Source organism: Apis mellifera, linkage group LG5 (genome assembly GCF_003254395.2).
Source record: "Apis mellifera strain DH4 linkage group LG5, Amel_HAv3.1, whole genome shotgun sequence".
Classification (NCBI taxonomy): Eukaryota; Metazoa; Arthropoda; class Insecta; order Hymenoptera; family Apidae; genus Apis; species Apis mellifera.
Genome location: NC_037642.1, coordinates 4,169,374 through 4,195,342, shown reverse-complemented (window position 1 = coordinate 4,195,342; position 25,969 = coordinate 4,169,374). Strand labels below are relative to the sequence as shown.

General features: G+C 33.8%; 1 protein-coding gene across 1 annotated transcript in view; it reads left to right on the top strand.

Annotated features, from left to right (window-relative positions):
• Positions 1 to 25,374, top strand: part of LOC412858 (hemicentin-2) — a 45,723-nt gene extending 20,349 nt beyond the window's left edge. The window contains exons 3-10 of the mRNA XM_396310.6: positions 13,179 to 13,523; positions 14,814 to 15,125; positions 15,545 to 15,696; positions 15,794 to 15,938; positions 16,897 to 17,190; positions 17,393 to 17,782; positions 18,599 to 18,916; positions 23,046 to 25,374. Of these exons, the coding sequence (XP_396310.3) occupies positions 13,179 to 13,523; positions 14,814 to 15,125; positions 15,545 to 15,696; positions 15,794 to 15,938; positions 16,897 to 17,190; positions 17,393 to 17,782; positions 18,599 to 18,916; positions 23,046 to 23,596 (2,507 nt within the window). The 3' untranslated portion in view covers positions 23,597 to 25,374. The remainder of the gene's footprint in view (positions 1 to 13,178; positions 13,524 to 14,813; positions 15,126 to 15,544; positions 15,697 to 15,793; positions 15,939 to 16,896; positions 17,191 to 17,392; positions 17,783 to 18,598; positions 18,917 to 23,045) is intronic.
• The last annotated feature ends 595 nt before the right edge of the window (positions 25,375 to 25,969 follow it).

The window sequence follows — 25,969 nt, the reverse complement described above, 5'->3', positions numbered from 1 at the left end:
TAATAAGAAAATATTCTTTAAAATACATTAAGGAAAGTATTAGTATTTTAAGTAATTAGAATAAGGATGAGCAACGTTTGTTGTCTAAAATCATCATAAGACTTATAATCTCCTAGCTGTGTCATGTTATGATATCAGAGACTAAAATTGCTTTATTAGATAGCAGTATTACAATATCATAAAGTGGGATCCTTAGACACTTACACACCGCATTTGCTCGATTTCGACTAAAGTCTCTTAATCCTTTACCTCTACCAAGTTCCAAGAATTTCATGGTAATTCTTAGAAAGGTATACTCGAATTATTCTGGAACATCTCTAAACACAAAGCCGCAAAATATAATGGATACTTATAATACAATTTCATGTTATTATTTTATCACGTGTTAATATTCCAACTTTTTGTTTTATTCTTAATTGAAATTCGCATAAATTTATATTTGAAAAACAAGTGGTATCGTATCATCGTGAAAAAAGTGAAAATTTATTACAAAAAAAAACATTCTTGTTTTATATCTTCATAAACGTAATATTTTCCTATCAATTTACAATATTGTACCTCCAACCATTGTACAATATAATTGGTCATCAACTCACGTGTATTAATTACGCGTATTGGACAAACAAGATATTATTTACATTCAATATATATTACGTTCTTTCGTGAAGCGTTCTGTTATTGACGTTTCAGACGTTCCATTCACTAATTAATTTCTAGTTATTATCAATTCATCATGTCAATAAATATTATTTCTTACAAACGGGGACTCTGTTTTCCTGATGTTTTTAAATATCACGAAAAATATTATGAAAAATTGTAACGAATTTAATAAAGATCGTAATGAAAATAAAAATAAAGATAAAGGCGTGATATGAGAGAAATGGTGGATTGGAAAAAAGAAGAAGGAATTCTTCCCTTTCATTTTATCCCTTGGGTCCGAATTCCTTCCTGGTTGGTCAGCCGGTTGGCCATCGACTTCCTGTAACGTCCCGACTTTTATACGTTTCTTGGCCTCGAATGTTCGTGAAGAAACATGGTCGGCATCAATCGTGAGGAACGAGCGTGATTTTCTTCGATGAAACGGCTGGCCAAGCCACGGAACCATCAGATCTTCGAAACAATGATCTACCGTATATAGTTCTTTGTCATCGTGTCCTCCTGATGGAAAAGAAAATCCTTGTTCTGAAAAGAGTATCCAACTTTCGAAATTCCTTTTGTCTTATCCAGTGTCATTCGATTTCTTTAACGTGAATATATTCGTTATTCGACTCGAACTTTTCCTTGGATTCGTTTGAACAAAAGAGTTTGTTTGTTGGTTTAATGAAAAAATAAAATAAGTTTATATTTACGATTTTAAAATATCTATCTTGATATGTAGAATCTATTTTTGTGTTATTATTATACATATAAATGTAAAGATTGAATTCGAACGAAAAATAAATGAAAAAGATATTGATAAATAATGCACGTATGAAAAGTTGTTTTCTTAAATGAAATCTTAAATATAAACTTATAAATATTTTGATGTTAACAATTAATTCGATTAATCAATAAAAGAAAATTTACTACAAAGCTTATAAGCTATTTTAAACGTGATCGATAAGCTTCAACAATATTTCAACGATTTATATTAAAATATTTCAATTTCGACGATCACTTTATTTCATTTTCTTGAAAATTCCAATATCCATTTGAGAAATTCAAAACCTTTGAAACTTTGTTGCTGAAAGAGCATGCGTAAAATATATATATATACTCGATAAAAATCGATTGGCAAGTTTACCAACAGGTTAGTGAGTGGTATTCTTGGGTGAACAAGTACTTATATGCATTTGAAAAGAATATCGTGTTGCATACAAACATTATATTTCTACTTTTAATTTTTTTTTCACGAATAATCTATTTTTTCTTAAAAAGAAATGAATATTTTTTATACTCATTTCTTTTCGTTAAAACTTCTATGATTTTCGGTTTTCTTAAAACTATTATTTTCATTTCTTTTTATTTCTCATTATATCTTTCCAAACTTTTTGATTTCGATCAATATTCCAGATTAAATTATTTTCGTTCCTCTGCATTATTAGTTTCAGCATTTCTTTTCGAAATGAAATACTTTGTATTATTTAATCTGGATTAATATTATTTATTATTATATATATTTTTTAATCTCATGTTTCAATATGTGACAATTTCATTTATTAATGTAATAATTTGGAATATTTTATCGATCTAATATTTTATTGAAGAAAATTTAAATTAATTAAAGAAAAATTAAAAATTTTTTTAATATTTTTTTCGCTCTTCTCGGAAAAGATAAAATTAACAAAGGTTTTTCATACGAATCTTTTAATTAATTTTTTATTTAACTAACACAGTTAAAAATACATGCAAAGAGAAAAGAATAAAAGAGAATTTTGCAAATAAACATAACCCAAATTATAAGATTATATAAGATTAATTATTTAATTAAAATATTTTTATTAATTTATTTTTATGTATTTATAATTAAATTTCTTTCGTTCTCAGAATTTTTTTATCACGGATATTGGATATCAATATGTGAAAAGCTGAAATAATGATTGAAAATTTAATATAAAACTTTTATTATAAAATTTTTAAAAGAACAAATTTTATTTTCTTTATTTTATATTTATCACAGTATTTTCACAAAGTATTGCTTCATATAAACATGATTCGTACCTCGTTTGCAACCATTTTATTTTCTACACGTATTCTATATATTTTCATTTCTAGAAATATCCTCTTATTTTCATATATAACTTCCTTATCCTATTTTACACTGCATACTCTACGTTCTTATATTTTGTTTTCCATGTATTCCTTATTTTTATCGTTGTCCTATCAGCTTTCCTCTGCTTCTTCCCACAATTTTTCCTCTTTATCACTACCCTTTCTTATTATCTTCCTTGTTTCTTTTAGTTTTATAGAAATATTTTCGACTTATTTTTTTCTCCTTTGTGTCATAGTTTTTCTCCTTTCTTTCTTATCTTTTTTTTTAAGGTTTCTTTTATTTCTTTTCCTTTTATTTTATTTTTTTTATTGCTTTTTTTCTTTTATTTTTGAGATTTTATACCGTACCTCTTGTATTTTTAACTTTTCTCTCTCTAATATTTTTTCTATCTTTTCTTTGTCAAGTTTGTTTTCTCTCTTATTTCTATTCTTCAAATTTTTCTATTTTCGTTTGTCCAGGTATTTTCGTTTCGATTTCTCTCCACAATATTAATCTATGTCAAAAAATTAGAAAAAAAAAATATTTCAATTCTGAAAGTTATCAAACGATAATAGTAACTTTTAATTATTACAAAAGTAAGGAAATAAGCACTCGTATTTTCTTATTTTGTATGAATTAAATTTAACAAAATTAGAATTACGTTTAATTATATCTGTTTTAATAAAATTTAAATTAAAATTATTAAATATCTTTTTTTATATAATAGGCTTCACAATTTGTTGCAACAAATAATATGTTTTTTTTTAAAGATATATAAAATTATAAAATTTAAGGGATTCAAAAATTCATCAAAAGTCTATCTTCTCCTATCCGTCTTATTTTCTTCAAGATATTTGAAGTCATAGATTAAAATCGAACACACTATATACATCTTCTATCTCTCTTCCTCGATGCTCTTCCTCTCTCGCCATTTTTGGTCCCCGCACTCCTCTCCATTTTCCATTTGCCACACTGTCTCCATCGTTTGTTATCCGGTTCCTTGAATGGGCGCATATTCTAGTAGTACACTCAAGCATTGGCGCACCTTACGATAGAGGGAGCATATGTACGGACAAACATGGTTTCACATATCGTAAGTAGTACGACTATTGCATTAGGCAAACGGGCGCGAATACGTGCAACGTGTAATGTCTTGGAATAAGGGGATCGTATGATTCAAATTGACAATTTGAGCCCCTTATATCATCTCTCATGGCTTTAACCAGATACACGCCGGTTTATCGCCGACAAATGGGATACCGTTATTTACTTATGCATAATTTCGCCGAATTCCCGGAACGCAAAGTGCAAAAGCTGGGCAAGAATCAATTCTTGATTTCAATTTCAAAGATGGATATTATTGTGAATGTATCGAATGTAATAGATAATTAGAGATCAGAAATTGTGAATTTTTATAAATTCGAAACTGAAGGAAAGGAAATTAAGAAAGAAATAGAATTTTGGATATTTATATATACAAAAAGAAATTAATGCTTAATTAATTAATCTCCTACACTAATAAAAAATTTAGTATCTTATTCTCAATGCTATTATTACAAAAGGAAAAAAATATTAAGAATAATTTGTTTACAATTCAATTTATCAATCGTAAGTGTAGCATTTAGACTAGTTGTTGATTTGTCACTTAGCCTAAATCGCTAATACATCATTGTACATCGTATACTATCCTCTCTAACCGCTTGTTCACGCGTTGTTTATCCAGCAACCCTCTATGTTCATCCCTTATCACAGACCTGACCGTCTCAGTTGTGGACATTTCTACCCAATCGTAGGCATATACAGAGATAATGTAAGAATATTTACAACAAGGATAATCATTTATGCATCGTTTGCATTAGAATGATATAAAGCTTTTGTTTGGAATCACAAAGGATTTAAGATTTGAAAGAAAATTGATTAAATTGGATCAACTTTGATTAAAGTAATCAGATTTCGCGATGAAAATAGGTGTGATTGGAAAATAAACTTATTATATTTTAATTTAATGATTTAATAAATATTCTCGTTGAAATGAAATTTATGTTTCAAAATTTGGAAAATATATCAATCTCTTTTTCATGAACTGTAAAAAAAAAAAAAAAAAGAAAAAAAGAATCGAATTAAAAGTTTCTTTTGTGAAACTTTTATTTGTTGAATTAGACAATTTATCATTCTTTCCCATCTTTTATTTATTCTGTAACTTCCTCGTCTATATTTAACAGAATCTTTACAGCTTTAATTTAAATTGCTAATTGAAAAAATAAATTTGTTTAGAATTTACAAGTTGAACGTAGATCGATACAATTAAACAGCGATGACTGAAGCGCTATATAACTTTGACAAAACTTCTTCCTCGTTCGATATACCATATTCCATCTTTCGTAACACAAAAAACATTTCTCCTGAAAAGTAATCCGCTCCCGTTTTTATTTCAAACATTTCAACCCCATAACTTGGAATTTTTTACAAGGGAAGCCTCGTGAAACTGGAGTATCGCCGATGAAAATCCTACAATACAAAATATCAAACAGCACACATCTCTTTCTCCTTTTCTCTCTCTCTCGCGTATTCTTCTCCCATCAACATTTTATGCATGTTTATACGTGCTATCCCGAGGCTAGGGCGCAGAGAAAGGCCGACTAAAAATTGCCGACTGTGCAAGGGGTGTAATATGAAATTGTGTATCGCGATACCCTATAAAAGGGTAGCCTGTAAGTCTTTCGATCCGAAGTTGGAAACGGTGTATGCAGGCCGCCGCGTGCATAATGGCGGCGTGTAACGCGAGAAAGAAAGAGCTGGGGCGCTTGATGCGGCGTAAAATCCAATTGTAACGGGGGAGAGGGTGAAACTGGAGAAGAGAGGACGGGGAAAAAATGTGTCATACGTCGAAACGGACCTGGTTATTCTCTCCTCCCTCCTCCTCGTCCGCTTTTACAATTCTAACCTAAAAGCCTTAAAGTTGATTCGTTCGTTTTTCATCACCCAAGGATCTCGGTTATCGCTGCACTGGGTGCACCGACTTCTACTTTCGGGCATCGACCCCTTTTTACGCCTTCGGGGTGGAAATTACTCTGAAATTTTCGCGATGCAAAGTGGCGAGCCCACTTTATTTGACTTTCCTTTTAAATCAGCTATCGGCCGTACTCCGTTTCCAAGCAAGCGTGCTGGTTTATACCGTATACCGATTGTTGACAATTTACTCGAGCTCGATGAATAGGAGAGGTGTGTAGGAACGTACGATGAAAAGGGGAAGTCGAGCAGATCTTTGAGAGATTTTGGTATGTAGCGTTTAATGAATGTACCGAGTGGAGGGAGCAATATACTTTTTTTCTTTATTGAATAATTTTTCGATAAGATCGGATTAATATTTTAATTTTAATGCAACGATATTCGTTTTTATTTAAAAATAAGAGATGGACAGAATTCTTTGGAAAATATAGTGAAACACAAATTTTCACTGAATGTCTATAATGACATACATTCTTATTTAAAAGTTTTAGGATACTTTATATTTTTAATAATAATTTTAATGTTATACATTTGAATTGTATCATGTAGCTTTTTTATTGTGCAAAGTAGTCTTCAGGATCTTAATTTTATTTATAGGTTCATAAATCATAACAATATGTATGCCAATATGGAATAAGATAAGAAAGTTTGAGAATATAAATATGTTGATTCACAATTTACAGATATGAATGTTTTATTCAAATGGAAAGGAAACTTTTCAGATATCTCTGTTGTGAAAAAGAAAATAAAGTTTTGATAGATATACTATATAATATTTTGTTGTATCCTTTCCTACAAATTATACTCGTTATTAATTGAATGCAAAATTATATTTTATATTTTTTCTAAAAATTCTATCTTTCTTTATGTTTTCCAATTATTTAATTTTTTTTCATAAGGAATTATTATTACATTTAGAATTTCCACTATTACATTAGGATTCCAATTATATATACTCAAATACATTTTTAATAAGGATATATGGGTAAGATGGCCAGCGTTTCTTTAACTTGAATTTTCGTTTATATTGCGCACGAGATGTTAAAACTTTTATGAGAAAGTGTGTCGTGAAGTTGCATTTCCAAACGCAATCCATTTATATAATGTAGGTTACGTGGAAAATAATGTGCAACTCTCTTTTAAAGAAATTTTAACTCGTAATGTTTTTGAAAAATTCTGTATTCTTCTTATTCGAAATTCTTTATGATAAGTGGCCATACAAACTGCATTCATTCTTTCAGAATAGTGAATTCTTTGAGAGTAGTACGTTAAGTGACTTCAAAAAAATATTCCATTTCATAAAATTAATTTTTAAAGCGTAACAATTTCTGATAGTTACGAAAAAGAGAAAAAGGAAACGACGAAACATTTTTATCACGAGAGAAAATTTAAGGAAATCGAGTATATTTCCCGAAACAGGATGAAACAATCGTTCAAAATTGAAAATCTTTTTATACCCGAATAATTTTTAAAATATATAAAGTAAAATAAATTTTGAATACGCGTGAGATGGAATATATGGATGTGTATTACATCACTTTAATATTTATACTTGATGCTTAACTGAAATGGAAGTTATAAAGAGAATGCGAAAACATAAGGATGATCCACATGAATAACCTATTCCTCTTTCGATTGGAAATTGAAATATAAAAAAATTCGCATTAATAAAAAAAGTATAATTTCCTTCCATTCTTAACACCAAATTAGAACGCAATATCAAACCAATCATTCCAATATTTCACTTCATCCACTTCATCCTTCTCACTCTTAAAAACGTAGAATAAACGCAGAATCGATCCAATTTCTTCGACACCTTTCCAATTATATTCAAAACAAGAATCATATACGCCTTAATTCCAAACCTCTCGATTCGATTTCTTATTCTCCTCTCTCGACGAGTAATTTTGTCAAGGCCCCGCCATTTCTCGACGGTTGTTTGCCGTGGCGACGTTGTTTTCCAGGTGTATCGTTGGGGGTTGTTACCGCGTTTGCACAAATTGCGCTGTTTACACACATAACCGTCTCTCCACCATCTGGAACCAAGCGTCGCCGCCCCGTTTAAACGATAACAATCGCAAGAACGCGAGCGCCTTTTGCCACTCCATGGGAATTCCGATGGAATTCGCTGGACGTGTTTTATGGGAATTCTCGCGATATCCATGGTGTAACTGCTCGTTATCAGGGTCAGAGAGGCGGCCACGGTTGTTCTTATTCCTGGGGACGTGATTCGATATCGCGACGTGTTTTTGCGGGGCGACACGAAATTCAACAGCAATGGTAACGATATGAAATATGGATACGGTTTCGAGGCGCGTCGAAAAGATGCTGTTTTAAATGTGATATTTTAACGTCGCGTGAAAGAATGATGGATTATTGTTACTTTTTTTCTTTTTTTTTTATTGTGTATTCATTCGTTTCATTATGTGTTTGGCTTTTATGCGCCTAGTGTCTAGTTTTCGTGAATCGTTTTTCTCTTTTCTCTTTTTTTTTTTATTTTTAATTTTTGGAGAATTAAAAGTTGCATGAATTTTTTCGGATATTGGGGATTATATGTAACGCAATATTTGATGGGATTCGATTTTCACGAATCCTTCGATTTTAGAAAAGCCAATTCGTTGTACATACAATTGGTATTGTGAAAAAGTTGCATCATATTTTTCATCAGTTTTGTTCGTTTTTAAAATCGGAAATTCATATTTATAACTTTAATACATTATATTGTACAATAAAATATTCAAAATAGAAAGTATTTAAATCTATATCATTCGAGAAAGAGAAATATTCGTTTCTATTTTTCATTCTTCTTTTTTTAATTCTATTTCAAAGATCTATAATGTATTAATATTAATCCTAATATGTGACAATACTGGAAACTAAATGCTCGACTTGTGCTACTTTTTCTTTTTAGCCCCTCGTTAAAATTATACCAATTAAAAAAAAAAAGTCAATAAAATACCCTTTCTTTATTCCCTCCCTGTTTATCATATTTCGCTTGTTAAATTCTGGAAACACGGACAGGGGGGAGGAGGGAGGAAAAACCCCATTTATATTCTTCTATTCATTTATGTCAAGTCACATTTCGTTTCTTCGCAAGCATTGTTGTCGACAACTCCCTAATTCCATTCGAAGTTCCCTCGAAATCCGATCAGGTCGATTTGCATTTCCGTCCCCCGAATAAGATCACAACCCTATCCTGCGCACTGTGGTGCCGCCTCTCGCGGCAGACGGTTTGCGCCTGTTGAGATCCTCGCACGTGGACTCCTCGTACATACACAAAAGCGGATAATGCGATGCATTACCGATCCGCGACACGGGGGTCGCGTTTGCTTTGAATAATTACCCGGGATACGACGTTGTAGCCGGATACGGCCTGAGATCTATGCGACTCCCTCAAGTAAACGTTTCCAAACCTGGCCAAATACGCGTGTCGAATCCGTGAACTGTTCGACCGTGTTTGCGCGTCGACATATGTCACGCTGATAAGACGGTGACCGGGTCTATCTGTTTGCGGATTTATCCGATTCCCTCGAATGATAGAAGTTGCGTATCGATGACACTTTTGATAGAGAGGATGCGTGTGATCCTTCGAGGAGAAAGGAGATGGAGATTTATATAGGAAAAGGATGAAGGATGAAGAAGGAGGAAAAAAGTATCGTTTTTTCCTTGGAGTTTCTTTAAATTTTAGTTTAGTTTCTTTAAAATTGAGAATTTGTCGAATAATTCGTGAATGGAAATGTACATACGAATCATTTCGCTGTTTTTTCTTTTCTTTGTCTTATTGTATTTATTATTTGTCAATTTTGTGTCGTATACATATATACATGACGTTATGTGAGACTATTGAGCCATAATTTCGTAAACTCTCTGATACAACATGGTATGGAATATGTTCTATATCATATAAATTCATGTTATATGGGTCACTGGAAAAATATGATACATTCTTAAACACCATGTATATTCTATGTTATACGTGTCCTTCGATGCTATGTTATACGAACATTGCCGTATTTCTTGGGTATATGGATCTTATATGGATCTTATGAATGCATGTTAAAGAAATCCTTATTATACAAAGATCCATACAGCGTCTTCCTCTATAAATAATTTAATAGGATATAATTAAATATATATTTATTTTGCAAAATTAATCATCAAGTTCATCTTCTTGAATTCTTTATAATCTAGAACCTGTTAATTAGGATTAGAAATAAGATAAAATTACTCCAAAATCTTTGGAGCGCCAACTTCAATGGCATTATTATTTTTCAAGAACTTGTGTTAATTTAAAATATCATTTTTCAGAATTGTTTCAGGATTTTTTCCAAAGAAACTATGAGACTTTTCTATTTGCCTATGTTTTTAGAAAGTTCAATATCTTTATCGTATTGGGAGAACAAAAATGTCAAATGGATAAGATAATTGACTGGTCGAATCGTGACCGATAATTTTCTTTACTTTTTTTCCTCAAAAACTTTAAACTTTGAACCATCGATTAAATCATTTATTGATCGTTTTCATGCATTTGCGGCCTGGTTTATCGATTTGTTTGATTTACATGAACATATTACGTAGATTATTTAGCGTTTGACGATGTTCTGTATTTGTCGAGACAATATTACTCGGTACCGTTGCTAACAGGTGTTTGTTTTGTTCGGACGAGAATTAGATTGGATCCAATAATTGGATATCTTGTGTTCCATGTTGTCTGCGGATAATATTGTAGTTTGCCGACTTTGTTAAATACCGATTCGATGGATAAATGTAATAAGTTATAAATATACGTATCAGAAATATATATATAAAATAGATGTTTTGTGAGTAATGAACGTTTTTTCAATGATTTGAAAAGAAGAGGATTTAGAGGCTAAAATTTAAGGATAATTTGATATACAGGACTATAATGTTTTATATTTTATAGGTATAATTCTGTGTTATAGGAAATTTTATAATCCCATCAGTTTTTATATAGATATACCGGATATAAAAAAATATTATTCAGAATAATATGAGAACGATGATAATGTCATTATTTAGCTTCGTAATCTCTAATCAATCTCTAATTAATGTGTTTCTGCTTTCCAATCCTTATTTGCTTATAACGAATTATATTTATTGATCATCAGATAAACCAAATTTAATTACGCTTAATTACTAATGATTGAATATGCATGTCAATTATATCAATAACGTAACGATACGTTGCTATTTCTATAATAAAATTTTGATTTCATTAAATTTTAATTAATCAGACATTTATTATTCATTCTTAAATATAAATAATTGATCTAGAAAAGATTTGTTTTCGAATGATAGAATATATTGTAACCATGCTTCAACAAATCAAACAACCATTTATAAATAATTTTACTTCTATCCTTCTCAATTTAATGATATATATATAGTATAGATGTAAAATTAGTTATATACAAAATTTTCGAATTGATACAAAATATGAATGACGCAACGGAAATGTTCAAATTTATTATTAGATGCAACCGAGAAACTCAAACGATAATTAATATCTCCTGACATGTATTTTCCAGAGTAATATTAATCATTGTACTAAATTCTGCCCGCAGAGATAAAATTTAGATACCTATACGAAGTTGAATTTAATATCAAGATTATATCAAAGCCACGCTTTAAATAGAAATTTTAATACTTATATTTATTCCTCGTAATATAAAATTAATCAAAGATCATGTTACAAATTATGTCATTATTACATTAGCATATTTTCTCTTAAAATGAACCTTAAAAATAAATTCCTCTGTCTAGATATCGTGAATCGTGATCACTTCTAAAAATTGCCTCGTACAAATCGGTTAACTGTTTAATAATTACTCTCTGACTTGATTCTAAGAAATATCCATTTATTCTGTTCCTCGAAATTTCTTTACGAAGCAACGACACTTTTTAAATTTCGACGAAATTTCGAAGAATCATTCCATCGTTATCGAAACTTCACCTCCCCCATCCCGAACTGCTCAACGCTTTCCATTTCCTTGTCAGTTTCTTGCTTGTCGTGCGCTCGGTTCCGCGACGGAAAGAGCAAAGGACGAAAAAAGGGAAGGACATTCATGCAGCAAATCGATAAGGCAGCGCGTGATTAATCTCCGCGTGCAAACCAATTTCCCGAGTCATCGTTGTATCTAAGGTGAGGGAAAGGATAACGAGCACGAGGGGTGGCGAGGTGGCGAAACGATGGATGAGGCGGCTATGAAAGCCAATGGAATCGCGACAACTACTACGTGGACCCGGGGGGGAGGAGGTATAAATCGGCAAGTAGATCGATTAATTGCCCTCTCCACTCTCCTCCACCTGCGCTACGCGCTTATCGCCGCGCCCTGTACCAACTTTTGTTTCTCGGCCAATTTGCAGTAACTCGGCTCTTGGTCAGTGACTGACTAAAACTGGAAATTTGCGGTTGCGGTAAGAAAATATTGGGAGGAGGGGAGAAGTGGCCTGGATTTCAGATACCGTTTCCTGGGCTGTGCAAGTTGAATTAGGAAGAAAATCTATGAAGCCGGCAGTGGCTCGTGGTTTTACCCGGGAAGGAAGAAGGATAGTTTTTAATCGTGGTCGAGATTTAATTGCAGTTGTTCCTTTTTTTCCCCCCTTCTTTGAAAAGGATTCTTCTTTTTCAAGCTTTCTCTCTCGACTTGAGATCGGGTGAGAATTAAAATTAATGTGAAGTATTAAAGTGAAGAAAAAAAAGGATATTAGAGGGGTGAATGGTGAATATTTTTTTATCATATGACTTATAACGTGTTCTTCATTCCGTACTTTGATAATGCAAAAGCAAAACGAGGCTCGCATTAATATTCATCACAATTCGCCTTTGTCGAAATATTTTATATCCACCGGGAAGGGATCGATTCGTAAAATTTCACGCGAAATGTATAAGACTCCTTTCATCGAGTCGCAGAATTTCTGATAATATTTTCCAACGCAGAGGTTCACCTGTGCGTAAAATAAAAATCCGGTTACAACGAGATCCCGTGAAAAACGAGTGAAAATCATTTACTTTTACCCTTATATTACATCTTCGCCCCAACGACGAAGCGAAATGACAAGAACTAAATCATTCCCCTATATAACGGAGTGAAAACAACATCGGCAAAGGGGACGAACTCTTCACCGCCCCTCGGCCTCGAGCTTAAAACGCGGAACGAAAGAATTAAAAAACATCAAACAAAGAGGGTCGTTGAAATCCCACTGTGTACATGGATAAGAGTTTTCTGGAGGAGAGATTGTAACAGCTTTCAACGCGACGGCGTTCCCGTAACTTGGAAATCGTTGAAAGCGTTGTTAATAAAGGATCCATTAGGATACATGCGCAGTTTTCGAAAAAATCACACCAAATAATCGCCAAATAATTGTTTCCTTTGTAAACGGCGTTGGACGAATAATATTTGGGGTAATTTTTCAGTACCGATGCTGGATGTGTCGGCGGTGGCTGGTTTCAAAACTCAAATACCTTGCGACATCGATCCGGTGAGCAGGAGCGAGGTGGTGAGCATGGTTTTTTGGTACAAAGACGAGAGGGGCGGCGAGCCGATATACAGCCTGGACGCTCGCGGCAAATCGATAGCTCAGGCGAAGCTTTGGTCAGATCCATACGTGTTCGGTAAAAGGGCGACCATGAGGACGAGCGTAGAACCCGCGAAATTGGAGATCGATCCCCTCGAGGCGGCCGACGTGGGGGTGTACAGGTGCAGGGTGGATTACAAAAATAGTCCAACCAGAAATCAGAAGGTTAACCTCACGGTGATAGGTGAGTACGGCCCTACCTTTATATTTTCTTTCTTTCTTTCGCTCATCCCTGCTCCCTTGATAATCAATCGGGATTAATTGCTCTCGTTCTTGGAATTTGATGGTATTTGGACCGGTTGTCGTCGCTTTTAATTCCCAACTTTTCATTTTTCTTTTTTCTTTTTTTTTAATACAATCTCCTTTTGGATTCGTTTTTCGAAGCGTGTGATGAGGTTCGGTTTTGATACCTGTGATTAAAACTTCTGTAATCTACTGTAATATTGGAAAAGAAATTACATTCTTTATTATCTCGGTGGAAAGTAAGTGATGGATTGCGTAGAGATGTGAGAGTATTTACTTTAGATTTAAATCCAGAGAAAAAGATTGATTAATCTTTGACCGATTAAAACGGTATATTCTAAGAAAAGAGAGGAATATATCCATGATAAAATTGTTATGATAAAATATAAAAAAGTAATGAAATTAAATTGTTGTTTAATCCATATTAAAAATTTCTTTTTTCCAATGTACAAAATGTAAAAAGTTAAAATAATAGAGTTTCTCATAGAATATTGAATATCAAATTTTGATATTCCAATTTTCAATTAAAAAAATATTATTTCTGTTCCTTTATCATTATTAAATTAAAGTTGTTAAAATAGAGAGAAATTTTCTTCTTCGTTTTGTTCATGGTGGCATGGATTTTCTTTCAAAATTAACGATGAAACACAGTGCAATGGTATTATAAATGCATGGGACAGGATAATCTTTAGTTAACTGTAAGAACAAACCGTGTTATTTTAACTCATTACATTATGAATTTCTTGTTACGTTTGTCCAACGGTGCTAACGTGATTTCAAATTAATTAATCGTGCGAGTTTAACAGGAATCGTGATATTTTCTTGCCGTTCTAGAGATTAAAAAATTGTACGTGTATGTTTTTTAAGTGACGTGCGTTTCACGAAGCGTCATTCCCAACAGTTTTATCACGAGAGCACGCAGCATGTGCTTAAACAAAATTTACCTCTAAATTTAGTATTGCTTTGCGACGATCGTTTATAGCGTTTAATTACAATTCATCTAACACAAGATATTTTACAGCTCTTTGTTTTTTGAAACGGATGATAAACAATATCTTATATCTAATGCGAATAGATAAAGGATTGCATCGAACGGATATAATAAATTATTATTGCCGAAAATATATTTTGTTGGCGAGAAAATATCGCGCGCATCAACTTTTATCAAAAGATTTAAAAGGAAAGTAAATATCCATGTTATATGACGTACATAAATCCACTCTTACGACAGTGCCACCAAACAAACCTGTGATTTACACCGGAGCCGGTAGAAGTTTGGCCAAGATATTACAGTCCTTCAACGAGGGTAGCGAATTGTCCTTATTGTGCGAGGTAATCGGGGGTTCACCACCGCCGAAAGTCACGTGGCATTTCAATGGAGCGATGGACGACACTTACACGTTGGAGCATGGTGATATCACGATAAATCGTCTCGATATCTCGAACGTCACCAGGAAGTTTCTCAGGGCTAGGCTAATTTGCCGGGCGAGCAACACGCATCTCGTGCCTCCTCTCACTTCCGAGATTATTTTGGATATTAATTGTGAGTGAGAAACTGTTTCGACTTGTCAAATCTCTCTTATCGAATGTTTACTTCTCTGTTAAAGAGAAGGGAACAACAACTTAATCTCAGTTTAAAAGTTATTTGTTAATAAACTGCTGTGGAAACTTTGAGATGATGTGAATATTGCATGTATTTTTATATCTGCTCTCAAATATCTACAAATCATATTTTCAAATTTTATAAAGAGCTTTTCAAAAAAGTGTCTGAAAATTCTGAAATTACCTTGATTTCATAAAGTATATGTGTCGTTTTATTATTGTTGATATTCTGCATTTCACTGGAATTTAATAAAGAGTATATTTTTACGTAAAACAAAAATCGAAATTGGATTGCTTTTGTATCCGAAGCATTACTTTTTTTACTCTGGTATCGATTCAACGACACCCTTCGAATTCCAGTGAAACCGTTGCTAGTGAATATTACGAACAAAAGAGCCCACTTGTCGGCGTTAAGAACGTACGAAATTGAATGCACCAGTTCGGGTTCTAGGCCAGAGGCTGTGATCACCTGGTGGAAGGGGAACCACCAGGTCAAACATATGGCCAGAAATGTGAGTATAACATTTTTGAACTTACGATTGCCGTGTTCTATTTCCACGATGTTTACGCGACAGTTACGCGTGATCTTAGATTCTGAGTTCTTCGTAGTTTGCAGATAGTCCGAACATTACGAGAAGCGTGCTGAGTTACGTGCCCACCATGGAGGATGATGGGAAATATCTGACGTGTCGGGCAGAGAATCCAGTTGTACCTGATAGCGCCCTCGAAAATAGATGGCGATTATTAGTATATTGTAAGTGAAACAAATTTTATTCTAATCCTGTAAATATTTAAGCAGTTATTGCAAACATGATGAATAGAAAGCATTTAATTTTAGATTAATATGATTTAACAATTCGCCATTCTGTAACACTGCATCGATTATCCAATTCAAATACAGAATTTCAAGAAGTGACAGAAAAAAACCTCGACTTTTTCGTGTAGAAAGCATAAAAAGAAACAAAAATTTTGTCATCGAAATTCATTCAAAAGATAGGGGAAACTATACTATTGAATTTGCTTTTTGTTTTATCTCGATATCTCAATTCGTTACCGAGATATAAGGACTTAAAGTATCCAGCGTTTATGTGAATGAGTTCGCGACCTACATATTTTCCTGGAAATGCGTACTATGCGTCTTTCCAGGAATCGCGTCTGTCGCTTGTCTGCAGTTTGGGATAGGTCAGTGAGACGAAGTGCGAGCGAGAGATCCGAGTAAGCGACAAGGACGGAGATAATAAACAGTCAAAAATTACCCTTTCCTTTACACGACGATATCTCGGCAACCGGAAGTCGTATCGGGATAAATCAAAAAGCGTTTTAAAGGGGAAGGTTCAGCGCTTCCAACGATCTTTGATTCGTTGATTAAAAGTCATTATCCTCGAAGTTATAGCGGTTTAAATTTTTCCTAATTTCAATAGAGTTTTAAAGTAAATTACGCGATAAATACGTTTATTTCTTGAAAAATATTGTTTTTTACGATCTTATTAATGTTATGTCGAAGGCATTAAGTTGATTTTTAATCTTTTGCTCGAAACAAGTTAGATCTTGATTAATTCAGACATTGATTGATAAAATCTTTATATTACAATTATAATATCGTGCAATATTCCCTTATCAATTTTGATAATATTGATTTCATTTGTATTCACTTGAATTGTTACATAATATAACATTTAGAAACATTGATTCATTGGGCACAAAATTCTCAGATTCACCAATAGTGACGATCAAGCTAGGTTTGAGTCTGAAAGCAAACGACATAAACGAAGGCGATGATGTCTATTTCGAATGCGACGTTCAAGCGAATCCGAAAGCGTACAAGCTTGCGTGGTACAAGGACGGAAAGGAGCTACATCAGAACATGACTGCTAGAATTTTTCTCCCCAGCGGGCAATCTTTGGTTTTGCGAAGCGTGACTAGAAATTCTGCGGGCGAATATTCTTGCATGGCTGTCAATGTCGAAGGGAAATCTACGAGCAGACCCGTAACGTTGGAAATAATGTGTGAGTAGTTTTATCCTTTCTCCTCCCATTCATAATATTCCTCTCTAAACAAACGTTATTACGTTTTCATTGTTCCAAAAATGGCCTCGCAATTTCAATATCCTCCCCCCAACTTCTCTTTGGAACGAACAATTGTCATAATTGAAAAACGAAAAACGGCGAGCAACTCGAACTTCGCCAACTCGTCCACTTGAATCTTCAGACGCGCCTGTGTGCAAGGACGGGTCATCCACCCAAGTGGTCGGCGCCTTGAAGCACGAGACCATCTCCCTTGTGTGCGGTGTACAGTCTAAACCGCCGCCCATCACTTTCCATTGGACCTTCAACAATTCCGGCGAGCTGATGAACGTGCCGTCCAACAGATTCACACCGGTGAAACCGCTCAGCCTAATCACCAGCCACTGGCACGGATCCAGGTTGAATTATACTCTGGCCAACGACATGGATTACGGGACGGTCGCGTGTTGGGCGAAGAATCGGATAGGGGTGCAAAAGACACCCTGCCTTTTTCAGATCATCGTCGCGGGGAAACCCTATCCCCTTCAGAACTGCACGGCCCTACAATCGACCGGCCCGTACGCGTATCGAATGGGTAAGTGATACTGGAACCCTTCTATCAACCTAAACGCACCTAACTATGTCATTACGTATCCTCCGTGTAGGGATGGTATGGTAGTAGCTCACAACTCGATAGACCCCCGGTATTGTGTTCAACAGCTTGTTTTCCGGCATACCCTCGACCAAAGAGAGACAGAGAGAGAGAGAGAGAGAGACAAGGTGTTCGACCGTGCGTGAAAACGATCGTGAAATTAGGCGATCCCCTTTGGGGATCGATTACCGCACGCTTCGAGGGGTAGCCGGTTTTTCGTTACAGGAAAGTGACACTGGGGATGGGGGATAGGGGGATGTTTGGTGTTGGCGAGACGGCACGTTAAATGTTGTTAAAGGTTGCTTTCTAGGTTATTTTATCTACGTTGAGGATAACGTTTTCTTGCTTCTTTCGTTCAGGCAAATTGAGGAAAGTTTAAATAACGTAATATGAGTTTGAAAAATTAGAATCATCGTTATTTGTATATACTTACATTCGAGGAATAATTTAATTTTGGATAATGTAAGATATATCGGTGATCTCTGAGCGAAATTTGATATTTCTGAATAGCAAATGTAAAAGGATAGATCAAACTTTGGAAATTAATAATTTTGTGTATTTCGATATAACGAATTCAAATTTGCAGAAGAAGATATAATATAAAATATCGAAGGAAAACAATGTGATTTATTCAAAAAGTAAATATTTCTTCATCAATATATATATCAATTAACCAACAATATTCTATAATTATATTTCGAGTATATATTCCGAGGATATCCTTCCTCGAGGCTTCCATCACGTTTTTCTGTGAAATAGGTCACGAGGACTTGAAGGCTACCGACTCGAGGGACGCGGACTGGTTGATCGTCAGATGTTCGGAAGGGTTTGACGGCGGTTTGCCCTTAACTAATTACGAGCTGGAGGTCTACAGCGAGGAGAACGTTTATCACGTCAATACCATCTACCTGAACCACACAGAGAGATCCGGCTCGTCCGGTCCCGTTTTTGAGGTTCCTGGCTTGGAGCCTGGCCGTAAATACAGGCTTCATCTCTACGCTGTCAATGCAAAGGGTCGAAGCGATCCTGTGGTTCTTGAACCGGTCACGCTGAAAGCAGTCGCGATGTACACAACCGGTAAGTTCCTCTCGAATGTCTGTTTCTTAAATCGGCATAAAAAATGTGACGCATGCCTTTTTTTAGAGCCTTCTTGTCTGTTGGAACTAACTGTAATTTTGTATATTTGTTGGACATAATAACAAGAAGAACAAGTTTAAGAATAGTAATTTATAAATTCTAAATGAAGGATATAAAATTGTAGAAGAGAAATTTATAATCTACTTACGTGTGATCGATGATGTAATTGAACCATGATTGCTTAAAATTTCTTATATATTTTTTGAAATTCAAAGGGAAGGAATATATTTTAACTAAATTACTAAAATATAATACAAGTATAGATGTTGCTTTAATTAATATAGTAATCTTTATATATATATAAAAGTATTTAAAAATTAGTAGAATAAAAACTCGTTTTAATTAAACTATAATATAATACTCTATCTTCTTTAATTTTAGCGTTAAAAATTCTCTGTTTGTTGAAGATTAAAAGATTAAATTTCAAATGAAGATGAAAAAGATTAAAAACAAAATATCAAGAAGGAATATAAAATAGAAAAATCAATTATGATGTGACAGTATCAGATTATTTCTAATTCTTTTTCATTTTATCAATATCAGATAATATACTATTTCCTAATTAAAGGTATTATTATTCTAATCTTGAAACACAATCAGTACAAACCTATAGCTCCAAAATGACAATATCAACAATCCATTTATATCAATTCAATTTCTCTGAATACAAATTCATTTCCATTCTCGGAAAACTCAAGAGACAAACATCATGACGAGGAATATAAAGAAAAAACCGTAAACATGAAGTTCTTCGCCAACAGGACGCAATGTTTCTTATGGATCTCAATTAACCGGAATTGTATCACGAGTTCAACAACCCGTAACATTGCGTGGACTTATCTTAGATACAAGCAATTTTCACGATCGCAATTATACTCGTATCCACGATAATTTCAACTCCCCCTTTTCCAGAGCCTTCGCCTTTTTCCTTTCCGTATGACACGTTTCTTCGTACACTCCTTTCCACGGAGGCTGAATTAAAATCCCATAAAGTCTTTTCCTCGCTGCTGTCTCATTCGAGGCGCATTTATCGCCTTTAATTTCCATCCTCATGATTTATTCATGTCGGCTCGTGGACGATCTCGGCTTGTGTGTGTGTGGAAATGCTTCTTTCCCCACGCGTATATGTGTATGTGTGTGTGTGTGTGTGTGTGCAAATGTCGCGTGTATATGTACGTAATATATATATACGTGACACAAGTATTTGCAACACGAGCCCATCTTTGGATCTCGGTTGTGTACGTTCCACGGATAATGCGGACCTGGACCACCTCCAACCCTGTCCCCAATCTTTGAGAACCTCTTCGAAACCGTTTCAACCGGTTTCACCGTGTCCTTGCCATTTCATACTAATACGCGTATTCCCATAAGGAATTGAAGATTTTATAAATTTCCATTGAAAATGAATTCGTTTGAAAATATTTAAATTACGTTTTTTTTTTTTATTAAAATTAATAGCTAAATGGGAATGTATTGTAATAATTACAATGGATAAATAATGAGAATAATGAAAGTGTTAGATTGATCTAATAAAAACTTTTTTTCGAAATATCGTATTATTATCAAAATAATTTCTACGTAATTTTATCTGATGGAAATAAAATTTATCAGAATGATTAATATTTCTGTAAGATAAATGAATTGAATAATATTACTTTGATGATAATATTCGAATTTATCAAAATTTACCAAAATAATAATATTTTTTTATTATTTGTCAACAAATAATACGAATTTATGATATATATTCATGTTTCATTTAACACATGCATCCATTTATAATGAAATGGATATTTAAGGTGCATTCGTAAAAATTGGGAATCCATAGATGGTTGTAAATATAACTATTATTTATGTTTATATCTTTCATTCATAATAATTAATTTTGTCACCGTAGAAATATAGAAATTTTTCGAGGATGCATAACATTTTAGAGAACACAAAATATTCATTTTTCTGCAGAATTCAATTTATAATAAAACAATCTTATAAAAATTATCTCTATTGAAATATATAATATAGCTTTTAATATTATTTAAATATATTCAAACGATATAACTTAATTTTCACATATAATAATTACGTAGCAATAATATATATATATATATACATATTTTTTAATTATAAAAATTTGTATATATATTACTATTCATTAATATTCATCGAGACTTTCATTATCTAAAAATATTTTAACGTAATTACGTAGAAGCTGTGATTGAGAGAATAGAATGTACAATTTAATCACATAAAAGTCTCACTGAAAATGGAGACAAAAGTATAATATTGACAAGAATATTCTATAAGAGAAATGAGATAATATTTATTCAAGAAAAAAAAAATATACACAATGAAATACTAATATAATTATTCTGATGAAACTTTGCAGATTTATAATCCATTTAACAATAGCTTCTTTATTATTGCAATGAAAGTCATCCCCCTAAAATGAATTAATTAAAAGTATTTTCTGAAATTTTCAAAAATTATCCGTTTAAATATTCTTAAAAAATTACAAGATTTCGTTATTCTTCTGATAATAAAATTTTTTATACAATTCTTGTATAATCTGCACAACTAATCAAATTTACAACATTAATTTAATATTTCCTTTTAAATCTAATCAATTTTCTTTCGATTCATCCTCATCATCCCCTTTTACAAACAAACGTATCACGTAGCTTGGAGTCACTTTATATGCAAAAACAACACTTGCGATTCTGAGCTTTTCTTCCCTGATCTCGTTTAAAGTTAAACCGGTGCATTAGAAGTATTTACCCTGATTACAAATTTCCTGTAAACGTTAGCTATATACAAATCAAATTATCTCGGTATATGTTTACCTCGCAATGGATACATACACATCTGTATCAGATGCGCGTAGGAGGGGCGTATACGTACGAAACGTTCGTTTAGCTAACGAACCAAAGCGCTTTCTGAATGCCAAAGAGCCTCGTCGGCCATCGTCGTCCTCTTCCCTTTCTTAATCTTTGCTGCTACCGAAAGTTCTTTACGTTTCCCTCGTGATCCGATAAATAAAGGAAAAAGAAAATCTCGTTTACCGGACACGTATAAGATACTCTTCAAGTTACGTTGTCGTTCAAGGACAAAGTCACGTTCTATTTCGAATTCTAATACAATCTTTTCACATTGATAATTGACACTGTTTCACTTTGAAATATATTCTAAATGACATCTCAAATTAGTAGTACGATATTTTAAAATTCTAATCATCTTTGGAATTTTTTCTTTTCATTTGATCAACCTTTATTGTCGGCTTCTCACAGATTTTATTTTATCTTGAAGATAAAATAGATTATTTGCTTTTCCTCGATATTTTATATCCCTTTGTTTGAAGTAATAGGTAAATAAAATCAGTCTTCTTCGTAATATAACAATAATAAGAATATTTTATCGTTACTTAAAAATACGTGTTATTAAAATATACAATGTGATTCATATAATATGCATTTATCTCCGAATAAAAAGAATCCTTCAAGGAGTAAACAGCGATTTAATTATTCAGCAAATAGTTCCAACTTCTCATTCGATTCAAATTATCAGTATCATAAAGAAGAAACTATCCTCAAATAAAAAGGGACAAGAGAGAGAGAGACAGAGAAAGAGAGAAAAAAGTAAAAACAAAAAAAAAAAACAACGAAATTCCAATTCCGACCGAAAAACTTTCCGGAAGCGTAGCTAATTAAGTCGCCGGATCTCCATTACAAAATCCACCGAGTCTGGTCGAACGAGTCTTAATTACATTTCTAATTGCGCGAACGTAGCTGCAGCTTGCCGGGATGAAATTTCGAAACTGGCCGCGGTTCAATAACGAAATTCAATTATCCCCGCGAAACTCGTGCCGAAGTTACGTATCTGGGGCGACATCTATGCGAAAGAAAGAAAGAAAGAAAGAAGGGAGCACAAAATGCGCGTCGACTCGAACGGCGCACGTTAACGATCGTCAGCGATTTTCAGAAGCCTCGTTTAACAACCCTTGCCGCAACTGTACGTCCCCTCGCGCGACAACGATCGTCTTCCACGTTTGAGTCACGTTTCCTTCTGTCCCCAGATCGCGGAACATCCGACGACAGCCCGGATTACAGCCTCCTGGTGGCGTGTTTCGCCGGCGGCATAACGGCCGTGTGCATCCTGATAGTGGGTATCACCCTGACCCTGTATCGCCGCAGTCATCCGTCGATGCAACCGATCAAGGCTCACACGGAAGTGACGCCGCAGTACGGCGGGGCCAAGGAGGACAGGGGGATGGTGGCCCCGTCGAGCAAAGAGGCGGGGGGCGAGGCGAAGGGTGAGGTGGGGAACGATGTGACCGACGAGGATCCGGACGTGATTCCAAGCAAGATGGACAAGAGGCCGGATATATTCGAGCCGGGTTACGAGGCCGTGAAATCGGAGAGGACGAAAGATTTCGATCGTTTGGAGGAGTTGGATTATCCGTCCCCCTCGTCCGTGCTGCATACGAAAGATTCGTGGATATATCCGAACGGGTACGTGAAGAAGGTGGAGAGAAGCTTGAGCCCGTTACGGCCGAGCACGCTCCCGGTTCATCGTAGCCACGATATTTACACGAGAAGTTCTCGCGTCCAGGAAAGCTGTATATAGATGGCTCCTAGGGGGGGATGGTTGGTTTATCGACGATCGTGGCGTTACGACTGATGTTGACCAAACTAAGAGGCCGCGATTCGTTTTCTCTAGCCATTGGATTGATATTTCGTTCGAACGGTTATTAGTTTTCAATCGTCTTCACGCTTCAATGATCGGTTTCGATGATGATTTTCGTATTCCTTTTGGGAAGGGGGGAGAAGGTAAATATTGGAATATAAACATCGTGAATTTAATCCTCTGTAACGATAAACGTCGCTTATTTTATAAGGTTTATTTATTCATTCTATTGTGCGTTGTATTATCGAGTTACGTTACTGCGTATAAAATGGCCAACTTTGAAAATTATTCAAGAATTATTCTACCGGCTTGTTGAATAGTTATTAAAATGAAACGTAAATAAATCCGACTGGTTTTTAAATTCAGATTTTGATACAGTACGGCGAAAGCTGCTTGTCATGTTAATACGGCTTTTGGAAAAATATTTTAAAAAAAGAAAAAAAAATGAATAAAACTAGTGTGAAAAATTTATATTGAAGGATCGAAAATGCATCGAAAAGTTATAATAATTATAATTTCGTTTCATAATGGTTAAGTGTAATGAAACTGTTTAATCATATTTTAATATTATTTTTAATAAAATTATAAATGTTGAAGGTTTTGTTAAAAGTTGAACTATTTTATCTACAGATATTTATTATTTTATATCTAGTTATTAAAAAATCAGAAAGCAAAAATAATTCGGGCAGCTTTAATTAGACAATATATATATATATCTATTTTAATCTGTTTCAATCTATATCAATTTATCGTAACTCATTTTATAATATTTATGCTTTAAAATGAAAATTTCAATAAAATGAAACGTACATATATTTTAATGGATCTTTCAGACAGAAATCGTAATTACTGAAATACTTTGATCATTCAATTTGCATCGAATCTTTCGATTGAAAATTTTTAAAAATTCATCAAAAGAATAATTTTACCATATGCTTCGGAGATTCATGATTGATCACGAAGCGTCGTCGTGGAAATGGCATATATATTCCATTTTAATTTAATCATTTAATTTTCGCGTATCAATTATCAAATAGCCATCCATAATAATTTCTAGGCTTCGATTCTCGGATTATAAAAAATTAATAAATTAATAATTTCTCTTCTCAAAACGTAAAACGTAAAGAGGGTTAAATAAAACGAATCGTTTGATGTTTAAGGACTGACATAAAATTTTATACAATACTTTACACACAGTTAAATGGAACAAAGAAATGATCGTGGCTCACAATTCAATTTGTCCTGTCCGCGAAACTACGATTGATTCATGCCAAAAATACGCCAAGCATGACAAACAAAAGTTTTGTAAATAGACAATAAGTATCGTTAAGATTCCATCCCGAACTGTCGAGGTCTTGATCTTATTTTTCACCTAGTTTTTAAGCTAGTAATTAATCTTAAATTAATAAAGAGAAATGATAATAAAAAGAAAGAGGAGCGTCTTGACGATCACGACGTTTGTACATAGACAATAAAATTTTCTTCCTTGAATGTTCGTCTCCCAATCGAAAAGGCTTCCCGTGTACCCGATGTCATCGTCGGTAAACGTGGTTTCGTGTTGAACATTGTTTCGTGTGAATACTTGATGTATCGTGTGAGAATGAGCGCGTTTCACTGGCGAACGCGTTAACGCTTGGTCAATCAATTGGTCGAACATTTTAACGAGCATGTAAACGTTTGTATATATGAATAATAAACCTTGTTGTTTAATAACTTGAGACCGAGTTTTTCAAGAGTATGCACCATACGATGTTGAAGACGATGAAATATAATAGGTAAGTAATAGTTCTATCTATAATAATTGATTCAATTAATCGATAAATTATTTGTAGAAAGATAGATCAAGATAAGTAAACAACTTTTAATAAAATTAATTTCATTTCCCTATAATTGAATGATTTTATCCTTGGAATCGATCTTCAAGTTTGAGATCTGATAAAATAATTGTTTGTTTTCACCCATCGCCACTCTTTTTCCTCGACGTCGATCTAAATCTAATTTTCTATTCTTTCGTTCGAACGATTATCGATTGGCGGAAGATAATAATCGTCAAACGTCAATTTTTTAAAGCTTTGAACGGCAGAAAACAATTGGTTCGCGATGAATACAGCTTTATATAAATTCGAGATGCAATACCCACTTGACAGGGAACTGTTTCTCTTCCATTAACTGTTCGACGTTTTGGGATATTGTTGACTGATTTCAGCAGGCAAAGGCAACGATTTGCTGGACTGGCAGATATTTCGTTAAGCCGCTTATCCCCCAGCCGCGAATCTAGAGATCTCTCCCAGTGGCTCGTTTAATGTATAGTGT